We start from the raw sequence: 17,442 nt of genomic DNA, 5'->3' as shown, positions 1-17,442 counted from the left end.
AGCCATGCCGCTATGTCAATATAAATCACAATGAGTCTTACTGGTTATGTTTGCCACGCCACTGATATAAATATTGATCCTTTGCATGTGGCTCCGTCCAATGAATGTGATTCACACTGATTCAACGACGACTTCATTGGATACATAGGTATATTTCTTCTCTGTGACCACATCTCACCCAACAACCTGCCACCTCCAACCTGCCTAAAGCATCCGAACAGAATTCTCTATGGGCTCCAAAGAACAGGACACTGAACTCATCTTAGTCGACCAACCGATTTATGTTCATTCCCCGATTCTTAAAGAGCACTCTGAATTTTTTATAAATAAGATGCAATTCCTAGATGGCGATGGTAGTAGGGCTGACCAAAGCACAAAATTGGAATATAGACTTTTCTGTTATTTTAGGGAAGACCAAACAGATAACCCTCTTTCTTGGAAGCGTTTTACGGTATGTCCGACATGTAAAATGGGTTTTCGATTTGCTGATATTTTACTAATGTTGACGAAGGAAGAAGATCGAATAGCGACCCAAGACCCCTAGCCGAGAATCTCCTGTCTGGCAGCTGATATTACTGTTCAAAGTACTGTATGACAAGTATTTCAACATTATTCCAATAGCCCAACTGACTTCTCTGACCAAATTAACATATCGGTTTGGCGCGATTCGGAAAATCTCAGGAGCAATCCACACTTTGCAACTATCTAAGAAACCAGAATTCTCGCAGAATATACCACAGAACTGCATAGAGCTTTTACGTTGTTCGCAGAATTTAGGCTACCAGGTTCTTTTTAGAGATTTCGTGATTGATGCCCCTGGCCCATGAAAGCAGCCGCGATACTACGTCTTAGTAGACAACAAATCCAAAAACGACTTGTTACTTGCCGATGTCGTTTAAAAGGCAGTAAAACGCATGGACAACACAATCGCCGAGATCTTTAAGTATGGTTCAACCACTGGCAAGTTCAACAACAAAGAATCGCTGCTACTGAAACTGAATTGGAAATTGATGCCAGACGGTGTCTAAGAATTCTACTATGGAGATAATGACAAGAACGAGATCTGCCTGCCCACAAACTTTTGTGCAATACTGAATATATTTGGAAATGAGCTCCCAGATGACTTTAAGCAGCTCCTGGAGTTTGTGTTGCGTTCTAATTTGCTTCTCCATAGGGACCAAGATCAATCAGGCGAGCCTGGCATTTTTCAGCATACGTTTCTGGGCATTGAGGTGGAAAGCACGGATTATTTGGAGCTGTTTTCTTAGGAAAAGTCGAGAAACTCGACTTAGATTGCAGATCACTCTCATCAAATAATCCTTTCTTCTAGAGGCATAGTAGAATGTTGCTAGAGTTTGTTTGTAAGTTTATTGGATGTTAGGATGGAAGATATGGTATGAGAAGGCGTACAATCAAAAATGCGTCCGATTCTTTGTGGCAGGATCAAACAGATGTCATTTCACGTAAAGGCGAATACATTCATTGACCAATATCAAAAGTTCGAAGCAGAAGGCGTAAGAACTTAGCAAACAGACATCCTTTCATATGAAGCCAAGCCGAGTTTGCTTGCCAAAACTAAATTGATTATTTATCTACCATAGAGTTGCAAGTCTTCAATCATAAGAAATACATTTCACCATCTCAAAACTCTCAGCGCAGAAGCCGTAAGCATAGTTCCTGACAAATCTGACTGCCAGTAAAGCTGTTCATAACAAAATGGCAAACTCACCCACTCCTGAACCAATAGTGATGGCTTACCCATTCAAAAATCTTGACACCGAACTTCAAGTCTTCAACCAATCGTTCCACTGCCATTCCTCAGTACTGAAAAAGCATTCCGAGTACTTCGCACGATCCTTCGATCCCAAATTCAAGACACGTAAGGATTTTCCTCAAGGAGAAGAATCAAAGTATAAATGGATTACACATGTTGATAAGAAGGAGGCAAATGGTCGACCACACAAGCAGCTCATAGGATGGTCTTTGGAGTGGGAAAGATCGGTGGTAAGTGAAGCAGTAAAAAAGATATCAAAGCATTCGGCTAATTGATATGAAGACGGAAGAGGAGAAGGAGAGAAAGTTTGTTGGGGATGAGCTGAAAAATATCATAGCTTTTGATATACTTTTGCGTTCAATGTACTCTGAACCTTTGACAGAGTCATGCGTCGATTTCCTAGAGCTAGCAATTGTCTTGGCTGAGTTCTTTATTGCGATTCCATGTCTGTCAAGAGCCGTCGAAAGTTTGATCAGTACGGAAGGTTTTGAGGTAGAGATTCCTGAGAGTTGCTTGGAAAAATTGGGCATTGTTGTCGAAGAAGGGCAATAATCTGGTGCTAGATGCGAAAGTCAGAAAGCGTTAGGGCACGGCGTTTAGCAACCTTTGACGTGTCCATATGAGATCAGCATGAACATCATGATTGTATAAGGCTAACACTCTCAAGAATCGAACCAATCAGTGTAAATCTAATGGCTTTACTGCTCTTGCGGTAATGAAGTTTCAAGTAATGAGAGTGATTAGCAGGATCCAAAAGTTTCAGGAGGCTCCAACTTATTCCCATAAAACGGCGCAATGTTAAAATCGGAAATCCGTAATCGCTTTAAAAATAGCTGCGAATTAGCCATCATCCAAACCCCTATTCTTCGGAGAACTTCACCTTTGAAACCACCCGCAATCTTGTCTGATCGATCTTGCCAAAAAAAATTGGAACCCTGACTTCATCTGTCGACTTCTTTCCGATCTGTTTCGCGTTCTCCTCTCTTTTGAATCACAACAATCAACAATTCAACCCCAACCACACGGCACAACACTCAACATGGCGTCTCCTGCTCTTCTGCCACCGATCAAGTTCTCCTTGCCAGGTGGCGAGCCACAAGACACACATCTCGAGGTCTTCGGCCAAACTTTCCTCGTCCACTCCGTGGTTCTGAAAATGAATTCCGAATACTTCAGAAAATTCCTCGACTCACCCGACAAAAGCGAAGACGATTTTCCTCAAGGCGGCGGAATCAGATACAAATGGGTTACGCAGCTTGATCAACAAGACACAGGAACCGATGCAAAAAAGTGTGATGGGTGGTTGTTGGTGTGGGAAAAATCTTTAGTAGGTCTCCAAGAAAAGATTGGAGCAGATCGGAAAATTCATGCTAATCCTGTACTAGGTCAAAAATGACAGCAGCTACCAATATTCTGGTGACGAGAGGGAACAAATTCGAGCTTTTGAAACCCTTTTGCAAGCGATTTATAGGAGACCTATCAAATTGAGCTCCACCACTCAACTGGGTCTAGTCACAGAATTGACTGATTTTTACCGAGCGCTTCCAGTCTTGTCCTATGCAGTTACGCACTCTTTGTTCAGTAGTCGAGATTTTGCTGCGACCATACCTTCGAATTGCTTGATACTTCTGCCGATAGCTGTCAAATTGAGAGTCAGTGTGATCAGGGGTGGTTTGACTTGCATAGGTCGGGAACGTTTTGTTGTCACTTTCTTTCCGGTCTTGTTGAAGTCCCAACCAACAATGACTTTATGGTTTTGTTTCCTTTTGAGTCAAATGAGGGAAGGTACATTGGGTGTAAAAGTTTGTTTTATCGTTTTGATTCCTGTTTTCAAGCGGACTTTCAAAAGGGGGTATTACTCAGCCCACTGCTGGATTGACTCAGCTCATATAAGGGAGCCAAATGTGGAGCTATTCCGGGGGCAAAAATTGTAATCGGTGGTACCGATCAAGTTCTGTCAATGAGGATCAGAAATAAACCCATTCGCAAAGCTCTCCACACACCAAAAGATGGATTTGGTCCCGCGTTTGACCCATGCAACATAATTACGTGCCGCAAATGACTGAGTTGGACGAAAGTATGCATGTACAGGTGGTGTTTCGTGTAAAATCACTAACATGGAAAACTTCTAAGACAACCACCGACCAAAAAGGTTGCACGAGCTTGGCTATCGATTCCAGTGGATTCCACCTTATATATAAACAGTCGCTCCCAGGTCTCCTACTATGTCTATCTCCGACAAGATCCTGATTTAAGCTGATCAACTTGTATCAATATACTAAGCTCCCAATGCCGTCTACCATGGAACCCAAAGAGTTCAGATATCATAGAAAGGGAGCAGACACACAAATTCACGTCCTTGGGCGGAGTTACAATGAAGAAGATGAATGTCACAACGTTCTAGGGAGACCGCTCCATGTTCATTCTGAGATTCTCATGAGCAGATCTAGGGTATTCAAGGACCGTTTAACTATGATGAAAAACGAAGATCAAAATCTATATGGGGTAGAGAAGCCAACATTCGTATTGGTTGCAATCGTTGACAAGGAGGAGGGTATTTGGTATTTGCAGCCCAAAAGCTCGATGGTAAGTCTCCAAGAACACATTTGTTGTGGTCAGCGTTCTTAATTCATCAAAGCCAAAGTTCACGGTCGCTCACGGTGGTGACAACAATAAATTCATTCATGGGACCGATCAACAGCTACACCAGTCTCTAATTGTCTTCTTTGAGACAATGTATCCAGGGTATTATGAGAAGCTAGTAATCCTTTCGATAGCTGATCTGGAAAGAACGATGATGGTAGCACGCTATTTTCATGCACTTCCAGCGCTATCCGCCGTTCTGGAAACGATTGTCTCGAACAGTGACAACTTAAAAATTTCTATAGCTACGGATTGTGAAAGGTGGCTGAAACTCTCAATCAGATCGAGAAGCCGGCCCTTGTTTACAGAGGCATTGGTTCACTGTACTGGGTCTTGGATTTAGCTAAAGTTCGATTCTTTTGAGGATCCCGTCCTTAAGAGTCTCTGCTTACTCGCATACAACGGTATCTAGAAGAAAGTCGGCCAATTCTTTGGAGAACTTTTGTAGGAGACCTTGTCTTTAAAAGGATCTTTTGGACTCAATGCCATTGCAAGGCTACTATGGGTTGCTGCACAAAACGCTCGCGTTAATTATTCTAAAGAAGGTATAGGAAGTTCATTAAGTCGTCCAAGATACTTCTAGAGTAATGATCGCCCCGGCCAACCTGGTATGTATTAAGACACCTTTCTCTGTGCGGAGATAGATGATGAAGACCTTCCGTGGGATATTAAGTAGACTGACTAGTAGCGTAATTGGAAGCAGATAGTCTGAGAAGACTTGTAGGAATGGTAGAGGACTTGAAAAACAGGTATATATTTGACGGAAGCTGTGACTTCGTTACTAGCACTTGGGCATGCCGAGCCCTTAGGGCTGACAATATATTTCAAGAAGATGAGAGGAGTATTCTAAGACAAGCTTTGACCGGAAGATACCGCTCGCTAGTTAATTTTTTTGGTTAGCGAAGGATGAAAATTGATACAATATTTTGAGAGGTGTGATGTAAACTTCGTGTTGTTAATCTTCTAGTCTCACCTTGTGGAGCTAATGGCTACACAAGGTCAACATCAGATGCCCGACAGCTTCGTCACTAGACAATATCATTTCGCATCATCGTATCATCAAGCTTTGACATACGATTCACTCACCTGATACCTTAAACTCATATCCTTAGTTCATGTTGTCGAAAACGATGATGTGTTCACGACAGACTATAATCACGAGGAACACAGCGGGGATGTTCTGTTTTACGGACAGCAAAGACTTTTTCGGTGAAGTAGTGAATTTGCACTTTCTTTGAGCGAAATACTTTATGTAAAGTCTGTCATGATTCCAATCCATAGCTTCAAGCCTACGCAATCCAGAAAAACTCCCAGCAAGATCTCCTTGCTCAACACTCTCAGCAATCCATAACCATGACCGCTATTCCAATACGCAAAATCGAGAAATTTGACCTCCTTTCTGGACTGGAAAAGCCAGACACACATCTTCGCGTCTTTACACAAACTTTCGAAGTCCATTCTCAAATCTTAAAAGAGCATTCCGAATTTTTCCGCGCCTTTCTCGACTCATCGGAGAAAGATCAGAGCGCTTTCCCTCAGGAAGGCATCAGATACAAATGGATTACGCATGTGGATGAAGATGGAAGCTGGTGCTTGGTATGGGAGAAATCCCTTGTACGTATCCTTTAATTGATAAAGTTCAAAAAGAAAGTTTGTGCTAATTTCCCAGAAGCGCGAGGGCGAGCGAACTTATATTCATGACATTGATGAACAAATTGAAGCATTCTATACCTTATTAGATGCCATGTATCGAACAAGAATCCGTTTCAGATCTGTACGAAATCTGCAAATAGCAACCGACCTAGCCGACTACTATCGAGCTCTACCAATTTTAGCAAAAGGTGTCTCCTACGCCCTCTTGGACGGTTTGAATTTCATTTCCATCATTCCGGCGAACTGTATTGCTCTGTTGAAGATTTCGACAAAGCTGAGGAATAAAGTCTTGTTCAAAGAATGTGTTATCCACTCAACGGGACCATGGAATGCACCTCAATTTCTCAATCTAGATGATCCTATTCTGAAAGGTATCTGCCAGAAAGCATACGATGGAATTCTGGCAAAGAGCGGAAAGTTCTTTCAGAGTCTACTAGAACTTAATAGTAAAGATGACGAACGATCAGTCGAGCGTGACAAAGACATAGCGCGGTGTGCACGATACAGCCAGCAAGCTAGCACCAGGCCAGGTGTTATTTGGAATATCAACATGCCATGCTTCTACCGCGAATTGGTAACCACTGTGCCTTTTCCTGGAGAGGCAAACGTACATTTGCATAATATGATGAGGTCAAACTTGACGCTTGATATTAGCAGAGGAGGGGCTGGCCTGCGAAAACAGTGTTTACCATTCAACATTCCTCTGCGCAGAGATTAGCGACGAAGATCTGCCGTGGGATCTCACAGAAACAAAATGGTAGTTCGAAGCGCTACTGGTCATCTGAAGTTAATCGGGATAGTACCATAATACCATGAACGTCGGAGAGGAATCGAGTACGAAAGATAGACAGCTGTAGAATATGCAGTAATTTGGACAAATTTAGCACCAAACTTGTAGAGCATGTGTTAATGCAACCATTTAAGACATTCACTAAATACAAATACCAATATTATGGCAGGTGAAACTCCAAGTAAATACAAAACAGAGAGGGATTAATGATCGCTACTTTTGAAAAACATACATGATTTAACATCGTCTTGTATTTCACTTCTGGTAGTAGATCGGCATGGAGAATAAATATAAACTGCAAATTGGTTGTTAGTAGCCCTTTCTAGGCCCTCAGTCGTGAAGGGTTGTAACCATTTCAGAAAAATCTCCTGAGATAAATTTTAGAGGGAAACAGATAAGTATGTTATTTTTATGCTCATATTCCTCCTCCCTATGAACCTCCAGCATGGTCTTCTTCCTTCGCCCTCTCTTGAACCTATCATCCACAAACCGGCAGCCTTCAAACTCCACCTTCCAAAAAGTCTCTTCAGCAGCAAACCCGAAGACGCAACTTTAACTCCAGTCCCAAATACTGTCCCAGCACTCTCACCATGGCAATGTCTAGGCCTTCTAAGTCGTGGTTTCCAACCTTTCGGACGTAGTCAAAGGAAAGACCACATACAACCCAATTTTTCAGTTCGCTAGTAATACACTTCCTTGGCGATCTCTCGGCGCCAAAGATAAATTGAGATACTTATAATCCATTGAGAACCTTTACGGGCATCCGTGATTAGGGCTGGGGTTTTGATAACACGTTATAGAAGGTAGATTTTCACCCAAGAATGGTTGAGGCGTAAAAGTTGATACAGAATCAAAGGTTTATCTTCCTAAACTCTAACTTCAACTACCCCTCTCGCAGCCTCTACCTCCTTACTAAAGTCCTCGTAAGCTAAGTCTACTTTACCACCCATTTCAACACCTGTTTCTTCCGCATGTAAATCCTCTTATCCGGAAATACACTTCTAGAAGTCTCGGAATGTAAAATTGTCAAAAGAACATTTCCAACTAGCATATTAAATTGTTGTAAATATGGCCGGCCTACGATTGCCGCTTTTACTTTAACGTTTATAGATACATAATACACGATTCTTTTCTTGGACGTGATTCCGATTGGGTGGCAAACCTTTTTGATTTATTTCAATCGGGGGGCTGAGATGGAGGTTGGGGAGAGGGTCATAGATGAGTGGGAAAATTGATGCATGAGGAGTTTTGGGGTCGATTACGATTTGGACATGCATGGTTTGCATTTTGTGAGTTTCAAGGTGCGGTAACGGAGCGTTGAGAATAGTGTTACCCAATGGGGACCCTGCTCACCTCACAGCTGGAAACGGACAACAGAATCACAATATTATATTTTGAATTTTATTCTAAGTGATGTGCCAGGAAAGCTATCAGGAATTATTAGCAAATCCCTTGGATTAATCGGATTCGGAGTCTGAGAACCCTGTAGTGCGGATAGCTTCAGTAGCGTCATGCAATCTAGCGTCTTCCTCTTGTTTCATTGTTCGTTCACGTTTTATGACATCTTTCTTAAGTGCTCTCTCCTCTCGCTGTTTTCTTTCAGAGTCAGCTCTCTTAGCACTCTCTCTAGTCAGTTTTGCCTGCACCATTTGTCTTGCTTTGACGCGCTGCGCCAATTTTTCCTCATTAGACTCATTAGACTCATCATCAGAACCAATCTGATCACTCCGCTGCATTGGGTTGTTGGAGACCGCTAGTTTAAATTTCACTCCGCTGCCGTTGTCCTGTATGATATTCTTGCGTGGATCATAGTCATCGTCCCTAACTTCGCTTTGTTTCATCAGCATTTTGTCGGTCTTATTTCTACGAGTCTGGAGCAGGTAACGCTCGAAATGGGCGCTGGCAAGTGCGACTTGTCTGAAATGCTCATCTAGTAGAAGCGGAGGACTATTTGCTTCTTCTACGCTTTCGTACTTGAGATGCTCCCACTCGGCAAGTGCAATGGCAGTCTGGAAAGCATTTTTGATCTGCCGCCCGTTCCACCTATGGTTGTCATTCCAATGGGACTTAGAATACGCCATAATCTTCTTCTTGTCGAAGTCAATGGGTCGGTTTGGTGGCGGTCTGGTATTTTCTCTTTCCAGCCTGCGAATGTTCATTTTCCAAACCTCTCGAGTTTCTTCTTGTGCCAGAGGTGGGTAGTACAAGCTTAAGTGAATTCGTGACTTAATGGCCTCATCGAACTCCGCAACACGATTTGTCGTGAGTATTAAAATACCAGAGTAATACTCAAGAACACGAAGAAATACTTGAGACCATATGTTAGCTTTACATTACTTCATTTGGACTTTCACTGAACGAACCTGATACCAATGCATTCTGTTGTATGTCTCCCTTAGTCCGCTCGCACAGAAATACGTCTGCTTCGTCAAGAAGCAATACGCAGTTCCATTTTCGAGCTAAGTCGAAGAAGCTTTCCAGTTTCTTTTCAACTTCTCCTGCCGTCACACCTCCAATGTCACCACAAGTAATTGGGAACAGGGGTCTCTGGGTGTTAATGGCCACGCACTCGGCTGTCGAGGTTTTTCCTACGCCAGGGGCTCCGTGAAGCAGGATAATAAGTCCTTTGCCTTTTCCTCGAACAAGATCTATCTCCCTCCCCGGTACTCGTTCTTGAGTTGCAGATCCACCCTGTTGCTGGACACCTTTTGTGTGCATGTAGACTAAGGCCCTAACAACATCTTTGTGGCCGTCCGGGAGAACGAGGTCTGCGAATCCGTCGGGTTCATTGGGTCTGAGCTTTTTGATTGGCTCCACAAGATCCAGATCAAACGCGACTATCCTCTATCAGTAAACAGTTTATCTTGCTTGTAAAAGTTTAGTACTTACACCACTTCCGAGCTAGTAAAGCATAGCCCAACACTCGGTATGGAAGTAGAACCAGCCTTTCAACGTCGATTTCGCCTTTGGATATGCAAATTGAGACAGTTGGAGTCAAAGCTGCTATGTCATTTGTAACATCGGTGTCCGGCTCTGTGGATAATACAGAATCATCTATATTGTAATTCACAGAACAGCATGTGCCGCCGAGCGAGCATGGCTCAGTCAACTCTTGGTAACTTAGAGAATCATCTGGAAGTCTGTTGATATCATTCTCGTTAATGAATATAGGGGTTTCAAGCTCATCGCTGTTTCGATAAGCAAGCTCGAAATCGATCATGATACCGCCATCAACCTGGATTGACATCCAGTTAGCGTTCTTCAAAAGATATTTCTGTTATTGGGACTATCATCATACCTCTTCCACTTTGCTTGTAACATTCTGCTTGACTGTCAATCCTCGATAGTTCATGTGTGCGGTCTTTGTAGCTTTGACAAATTTCTTGCCTCTGTCAATGAGCGACTCTCGTTTAATTCCATCTTTTGGAAGTGGGATGCACTCAAGCGCTGACAACGGCATGGATCCTTCAAATGGCTCGATTGTGAAAGTCTTCATCACGGGTCCAAACTTCTTGCCATCAAAATCGAGATAGAAACAATCAATGACTAGGGCCGACGTTCGAGTCTGACTGATTCGAGCTCGTTTCTTTTCTGTGTCATCGGATAGTGCCGGTACAATCGATCGCCCACCTGTGACTTGAAGAACGTGATAGGCCTGGATCTGGGATTTGGTGGTGACAATCTCTTCGCCACGCTTGAAGAGCATCCAAAGATAGTCAAACGCTATCTCTTTAACTTCACCTCTTTGGATTTTACCATGCATCTCAAGTATATCCTGCATGTATACATCCATGAAGTAGATTAGACAGCGCAGGCCATTGCGAAGCTTCCGAGCAGCGACGACGTCTCTTTTCAGTTTCCAAAGTACCTCATCTCGTTCTGTCTCTTTCTCAAGGTTCGGAGTCCCATCCCTTATCTCATCTGTCATTGTTACCACTTGCCCGCTGGGATTTTCTCCTGTATTGTCTGGCTTATGCTCCGGCACGCTCGCAAGGTTTTCTTCGAACCTTAACGTGAGCGTGTCATGCAGGCTTTCTTGGGTTCGCAAGAGCTCTCTGAAGTACTCCTCATAGTAAACCAATGGTTTGAAGGGACGTAAGAGCACCTTGCTTCCTATGGGAATGTTCAGTCCACATTTTTTGCCTATCTCGAGGAGAACTTCGGCATTTCCGAAAGCCAAACGATCGGCTTGTCGAGCTGGTGGTTCGGCGCCACTCATTTTCTCCTGATAAAGTATATCAGGCTCAGACAGGTTCTGAGCTTGGACAGCTTGGACAATGACCCCAGTGATATCATCGTGTGGTCGTTGGTCATGTAAGGTAGTAGATTCAACGTGGGTGGTTGCTCCACGAAACTTTTTCATTGAGATGATGAGAACTGACTTGGTATCTGATGACGTCCATGTCGTCCTGAAGTCCTTCAGTAGCCATTGCTCGGACGCAACATGGCTGACGCCTTTGGGGGTATCGAAATCTTTGATCCTTATCGCTGATGCGATGTTTTCCTCTTCCAATCTTCTCACTTCTTCTGCTTCTTTCTCCCATCGTTTGGCAAGCTCGGCAGCTTCTTCCGCCTCCGGATCATGTTCCGGACTCTTAACGGTGCTAACGCTTGCTGCCTTGAGTGTAGTGATAACAGCCTCAAGCTCCGCTAGCTTTTCACGAATTTGTGTAAGTTGGGAGTCAGTTACCGGAAGGTCCTTTGCCTCCGTAGTCGGAATAGAATTTATGTGATCTCCTTGGCCAGTGGTTTCCGTTGACAGAGCAATCTCTCGAGTACAGGTGGTCACATCATCTTTTTGCTGTATGATATCAAGTGATGTAACTTCCTGGGAACGTGATATATCCTGCGTGTCGGCCATATTTTCTTGTCCTATGTAAAGCCAAAGTCACAATAACGAATCTTTGCGGTGGATTCTTTGACACAGGTTGGAAAAGATATTTGAATCGTCACAGATTTTGCCAGGCGATCCTACCTATAAACTCGGACTCTAGGAAGAGCCTCAACGCTAGATCGACTTTTGACTTTAGCGTGAAGCTCACAAATGATGAGTAGTAGGGTCTGATATTCTTCTCCCCAAGTTCAGGCTACATTGCCTGAGGCAAGGGATGCTCTGCTGAGATGGTTGTTCAGCTCCAACTTATTGACAACTGACATGGGAGCCTCAATTGCTGGATGAAGCCAAGATGAACCACATCGAATCTTATTATCTTTGGTACAACCAGGTCATAAGCCAGTTAAATTTTAAACCGCATACACAATATAGTTACACAGCAGCATGCAAGAAGAATCCTTCTCAAACGAGGCTGCGTAGATAAGAACATCCCAATAAGACGCTCAGGAACTTCTCCCGACACGCCAATTGGATTTTGGGGGCTAAATTATCAGCTCGATACGACTTAGATGGACAATCGACCTGCCGTAGATGGTCAGTGGCTGGATTTCGAATGGGTTTACCAATACTTCCCTTTCTTTTGTTTGTCAGAGTCGCTAATATTGTCTTATTTTATCAAGCTTACAGCTGCCAAGATGTTTACGCCCGGCGGAAGTGAGGAGCATGGTTCTGACTGTACCTTAATGAGGCTCTTGAAATGCAAGATTTTTGAACGGGTGTGGATTTTGGCTATTGGAGCCTCGCCCACCTTTCTATGATCCCATTTCTACATATCTGGATATACAGAATCGGACGTCTATCTTTGCTGTAAGACTTGAAAACGAAACTATCGTACCAACATCTTGTGCACGCCACAACAAGTAAGAGATATGGCAACCAATACGACCGAGCTGCCGAAGAGCGTCACTGATAACTTGCGGCTCTCTGGAATTGGTACCTCAATAAGTGAAAGCCTAAAAATGAATGGAAAGATAGTGCGAGAGGGAGTAGTTTTAATTGACACGTTCGTACAGAGTCCTGAGAACAAGCTCGACACCTTCCATCCATCTTTTAACACGAATCTGTATCCTATACAGTGTGATTCGGAGGATTACTCATGGAAAGCACGGAAACTAGACAATGAGGTAGATTTGTATGGTATTTCTTGTAAATCCTGAGCAATTTTCAGCTTACTAATAAGCATGCATCCTTAGACAATATTATTTCAAAAATGTCGAGCTTGAGCAAAGAAACTTCGTGGACGCTCTTCAGAATTTTGAAGAAACAATGGACGGGAATTGCCAAAAACAGTTTGATGCTGGATTCGTTCATAACCTGTCAGACATACAAGACTTGTTAGATAGCGCCCTAAGTAATTACGATGCCAAGACCTCGAAAACCTTCATGGGACCTATTCGAAAAGCTTTTCGGAAACTTGGTGGGAAAAATGAATTGGCAAAGGGATATCTGGCTTTGGCCCCTCAAGAATCCCATTACTTGTCGATCGTTTGCGGAGGTATAAAATTGATTCTTTCGGTGAGCAATCTGCGACCTACTACCTGCTAGCATTTTGCATTCTTATTATCTTTAGGCTGCTGCTCGCATGGCTGAACTTCAGGAGAGTGTCAGAAAGACTATGGAAGATGTGCCCGAGATTGTCAAGTACTTCCAACGAATACTGGCTGTTTATCGGAATTCCAAATCACTAAAAGACCTTTGCATGTCACTCTACGTTTCCATTCTGCAAGTCTTGTCTCATATACTTGATTTCATGAAGAAAAAGACGTACAAAAAGGTCTTTGGAGTTCTATTATCGCAGGGAGAGTACGAGAAAGAGTTGATAAGGAGAATCTCAGCAATGAACCTTCTATATCAAACAGTCAAAGAGGAAGCGGTGCTCATTTCTCAAGAAATAGAGAGGAAAACGGCTGAGGATGTGGATGAGATATCTCAGATTGCCAAAGAAAACTACCGGGGGATTAGGGTTGTTGAGCAGTTGCAAAAGGCGGACCTCGCTCAAAATTTTGAATCAGCTGAGAATGTGCGGCAAATACTACACTTAGTTAAATGTTTTGCCTCGAGCCCAGAACTTCAAGAAGCGGTCAAATATTGTAAGTCACAACGTCCAAAGGGATTTCTTCTGGATCTGACCCCAATAGTGCCTATGAAACACAAGAATGACAACCTTAGGCAGCCTTTGCAAAACGTTGTCCCATCTCAAAAGGATATTCGGCGGACTCTTACACTATTGCTACATTACAACACTATGCAGCTAGACACGTATTTGCCAGATCTACTTGGTCTTTCAGTCACGCTCAAAGGGGCCGACCAAGACCGGGCGGTGTGGGTCATGAAATCTGACGTATTCATGGGCTGGCTCTCCTCACCATTATCCATGCCCCTGTTAGTTAACGGGAAGTCCAGAGCTCCAAGAAACAACAGATCGCCCCTTACTTTTGTGGCAGCAAAGCTAGTAGAGTCTCTTGAGCGTTTGAGAATGTCAAACCAACGAACCTGGACGTCTGGAATGAAACTCATCGGCTTGAGCTTCTTCTGCGGAGAGCACGAAGATGAAACCGAAAGTGAAAACAACAACCCGCTAGGTCTTGTCAGTAATTTGTTCGTTCAGCTGATGAAACAGTGTAAGCATGTTGACCTTACACCTCTGAGCAATATGGAAGAGTCTGAAGGTTATGATGGACTGGCAGTTTTGCATAGATTCAAAATGCTGTTATCTCTTTTACCAAAAGAGACGGTGGTGTTCTGCATTATTGATGCGCTGTCGACGTATGGGAACGATGATAGGCAGGAAATGGCAGATATAATAATGAAAGATCTCGTCGGTCTCACAAGAGTAAGCAAGAAAGAACCTGCACCCAGATGTCAATTTAAGCTACTATTACTGGAACCAATGGGCTATGGTCTCCCAGGAGTTAGTAAGCTTTGGGAGGATGAGATTTTGGAAGTACCGGTAAGACTAGGGAAGGGAAATGGATTTCATGACATGGACTGGGAATTAGACAGTATAGGGTGAGTCTGAGTGATAGACTTAGAGTAAACCTGCAACACTGTGCAATTACCAAACATCGTGATAGATGCATGCTAAAAGTAAAATAGGAAGTCCATTAATTGCTTTCCATTTCTGTCCGAGCTGTGCTAATAAACAAACCGACAAGAATCCCGGATTGGCAATTCCAATTACCTTACTGGCGTTTCCACGAATAAACTGGCGGTTCGTAATAACATCGTCTGCGTCTAATATAATAGGTCGTTGCACACCCTCCTTGTCAGACCCTTTAGCACTGCGAGTGTGTTTGAAACTAATTACACAACGTCCCCGCTATACTCATCGTCGTACTAAAATCCACAGTCTACGCCTACGTTTTCGTAGCTATTTCTGCGGGACTGCTAATGTCGATCTCGGAGCGATAATAGCTAGAGATCATTAACATCGGATTCCGTATCAAAATCGTGGGTTCTAGAATCCGAGAAACGTTTTATTTGCGGGGCTTTAGGCGCGTAGGGAGAGACAGACTGGGAGGGAAGGGAAGGCGCAAAGGCTACCGGGGAGGGGGGAGAGGATCTACCGGACGTATTCTTTGAGGAAGGCAGATTTTCCTTCCGAGAAAGAGGTACTATTGTGGGTTGTGGAGGTTTCGAAATCTTTTACTAGTGTATAAGATCTTTCAGATGAAGTCCAGGCGTCGATGTGTGCTGAGCGGGTCCTTAGAGGGCCAAGTTGTTTCTTGCCAGGGGCGAGGAAGCACTAGCCTCCGTGGGGATTGGTCAGGAAGATAGATTTTTGGTTTGAAGTTTAAGATTTGGATGAGCACGTCGGATGCTGTACTTAGGTGAGGAGGTAGAATTTGTCTGGTTAGGTAGGTGGCATTTTGGGGAGATTGATATGGCTAGACAGTGAGAGTATTGAGTCCTTCGGGATAAATTGAAATCGAGAAATCTTGTTTTATGAGTTGCATTTCGTTACACTAAGAACGTATTTGTTGACTATAGATGTCACATCGGTGTGATCTCGCATGGCTGAAGTATACGACATACGTCCGAAGGTGTGTGACTATGGACAATGGCGGTAGTTCCACACTCTGGAGAGAACAACTAATTAAAGTCTTTTCTCTACTATCGAAGATCAGTGAAATTGTAGACTCGTACACGGATAATAGGGTATTTCCGTGATCAAAACGCCTATGGCTTAAGTGTTGGCCTATGAGTATTAGCAAGTTGACATACAGAGGCAGCAGAATAACTCAAGACCCGAGGCTTGCAGTCCTGACTATGAGACAAGATGGCGTAATGACATAAAATATGGCGAGACAGGCGGAGTGGACCCTTAAATAACTCCCGTCCGTGACAATGGAAATGGGTGACCAAAAAAGCATCCTCTGTATAAGATTCAGCTGTTTCTGTATTTTTCGGTTGATCTTGGGGCGATGGTAAATTCCTGTCGCCATGAATGAGAAACGGCTCACTATCTTCTCTGGAAGTAATCGGGAATCAACGAAAATGATACTGATAAATCCGATGGCAAAATATACTCCTTCAAATATCCCATTGCTTGATACCTCTCCTTGGCATCATTATAGAGAAGTCTACTGCCTGGAAATAGGCGGTTCAGTGAGTGTTGCTGTAAAGAGGCCATAACACAAGAGCTGTTCATAATCAGGAGCCTTTTAAATAAGAAGATTGGAGAAAAGCTGTACACACTTACTTCTATTTCATCGACATGCCAATCTCCTGGACTCGGTGGAAATGGGGGATTCTGATGAACAAAACTTGCTTTCCCGATCCCCGAACCCGAGTTTACGCCACTAGGTTGACGTGTTTTGGTAGCGAGAGACAAGCGTTTGCATGATTATGGCACAGTGTTTTTGACGTAGGGAAGGCAAATTGGTGTGAGAGGGGGTGGTAGTGCGTAGTAGCGTTGGGACTTAGTAGAGGTCGAGAGAGTTGTATTGTGGCGGAATTGATGGTTTTCGTGAAAGATAAGTAGCTGGTTCCAGGAAGAGCAAGGCAGTTACGACGTAGGTTATAAATTCTGGCTTAGGTGAGGAGGCGAGATGATACCAGGGGATATGGTGAGGCGAGATGGGATGAGTGAGATGAAATTTGGATTGACGATGGGGATTTACGAATTGACGTAAAATGATCTGACGTGTTGGAATTAGAGAAATGCCATCGCCTTACAGATCTACAGCTACATCTTAGACATCTACTTCCGCGAAATAGCACTTGCTAGCCGAGTCTCAGATGAATAATCGTCCTTCCTCCTGGAGCTTTCACAGCGATCTCCCAAATCGCTCATCCGAATAATGATTCGAAACACCATCACCGAGGTCAGTGATGAAGGATCATTTGACCGAGGAACCAAACCTACCTTTCTCTCTTCCTCGCAATCGAAGTAATCTCGTCGTCCGATCTCGTCCTCGCATACCGAACCTCTGGTCAAAAAACAGCCACAAACATCCAGGATCGGTCAACCCGACACCTCTGACCCGACGACTCGTTTTCGTTACCATTCGGGACCTTGTCTTCTGAATCCAGCAGTGTTGTTATTTGATTCTGGTTGTCGTGTCCATTTCTCACCTCAGCTCCTATTTAACCGGGGCTGGCATGTGGTTTCCACGTGGCGAGCGCCAACACCATAGGGCAATGCAGTCCCCTTTTCGAGCTTTCAGCAGCGCCACGACATATGCG

General features: G+C 43.7%; 5 protein-coding genes across 5 annotated transcripts; 4 read left to right on the top strand and 1 right to left on the bottom strand.

Moving 5' to 3' along the window:
* Positions 1-1,716: 1,716 nt before the first annotated feature.
* Positions 1,717-2,326, top strand: GLAREA_08554 (uncharacterized protein; the record flags this gene model as incomplete). The annotated part of the gene is made up of 2 exons (XM_008090598.1): positions 1,717-2,004; positions 2,057-2,326. The coding sequence occupies 2 exons, from the start codon at positions 1,717-1,719 to the stop codon at positions 2,324-2,326; spliced, it is 558 nt and encodes a 185-aa protein (XP_008088789.1).
* A 487-nt stretch (positions 2,327-2,813) lies between these two features.
* On the top strand, positions 2,814-3,708 carry GLAREA_08553 (uncharacterized protein; the record flags this gene model as incomplete). Its single annotated transcript, XM_008090597.1, has 2 exons — positions 2,814-3,101; positions 3,160-3,708. 2 exons carry the CDS (start codon positions 2,814-2,816, stop codon positions 3,706-3,708), a joined length of 837 nt encoding a protein of 278 aa, XP_008088788.1.
* Positions 3,709-5,770: 2,062 nt separating this feature from the next.
* Positions 5,771-6,788, top strand: GLAREA_08552 (uncharacterized protein; the record flags this gene model as incomplete). Its single annotated transcript, XM_008090596.1, has 2 exons — positions 5,771-6,031; positions 6,087-6,788. 2 exons carry the CDS (start codon positions 5,771-5,773, stop codon positions 6,786-6,788), a joined length of 963 nt encoding a protein of 320 aa, XP_008088787.1.
* A 1,529-nt stretch (positions 6,789-8,317) lies between these two features.
* GLAREA_08551 (P-loop containing nucleoside triphosphate hydrolase) lies at positions 8,318-11,721 on the bottom strand (the record flags this gene model as incomplete). The annotated part of the gene is made up of 4 exons (XM_008090595.1): positions 8,318-9,168; positions 9,224-9,697; positions 9,750-10,095; positions 10,159-11,721. 4 exons carry the CDS (start codon positions 11,719-11,721, stop codon positions 8,318-8,320), a joined length of 3,234 nt encoding a protein of 1,077 aa, XP_008088786.1.
* Positions 11,722-12,964: 1,243 nt separating this feature from the next.
* Positions 12,965-14,767, top strand: GLAREA_08550 (uncharacterized protein; the record flags this gene model as incomplete). The annotated part of the gene is made up of 4 exons (XM_008090594.1): positions 12,965-13,043; positions 13,094-13,269; positions 13,325-13,844; positions 13,893-14,767. 4 exons carry the CDS (start codon positions 12,965-12,967, stop codon positions 14,765-14,767), a joined length of 1,650 nt encoding a protein of 549 aa, XP_008088785.1.
* Positions 14,768-17,442: the final 2,675 nt, after the last annotated feature.

The sequence above is a fragment of the Glarea lozoyensis genome, assembly GCF_000409485.1.
Source record: "Glarea lozoyensis ATCC 20868 chromosome Unknown GLAREA9, whole genome shotgun sequence".
In the NCBI taxonomy this organism is placed as follows: domain Eukaryota; kingdom Fungi; phylum Ascomycota; class Leotiomycetes; order Helotiales; family Helotiaceae; genus Glarea; species Glarea lozoyensis.
Note: the sequence above shows the minus strand (reverse complement) of the source record. Positions and strands in the feature narration are given on the sequence as shown.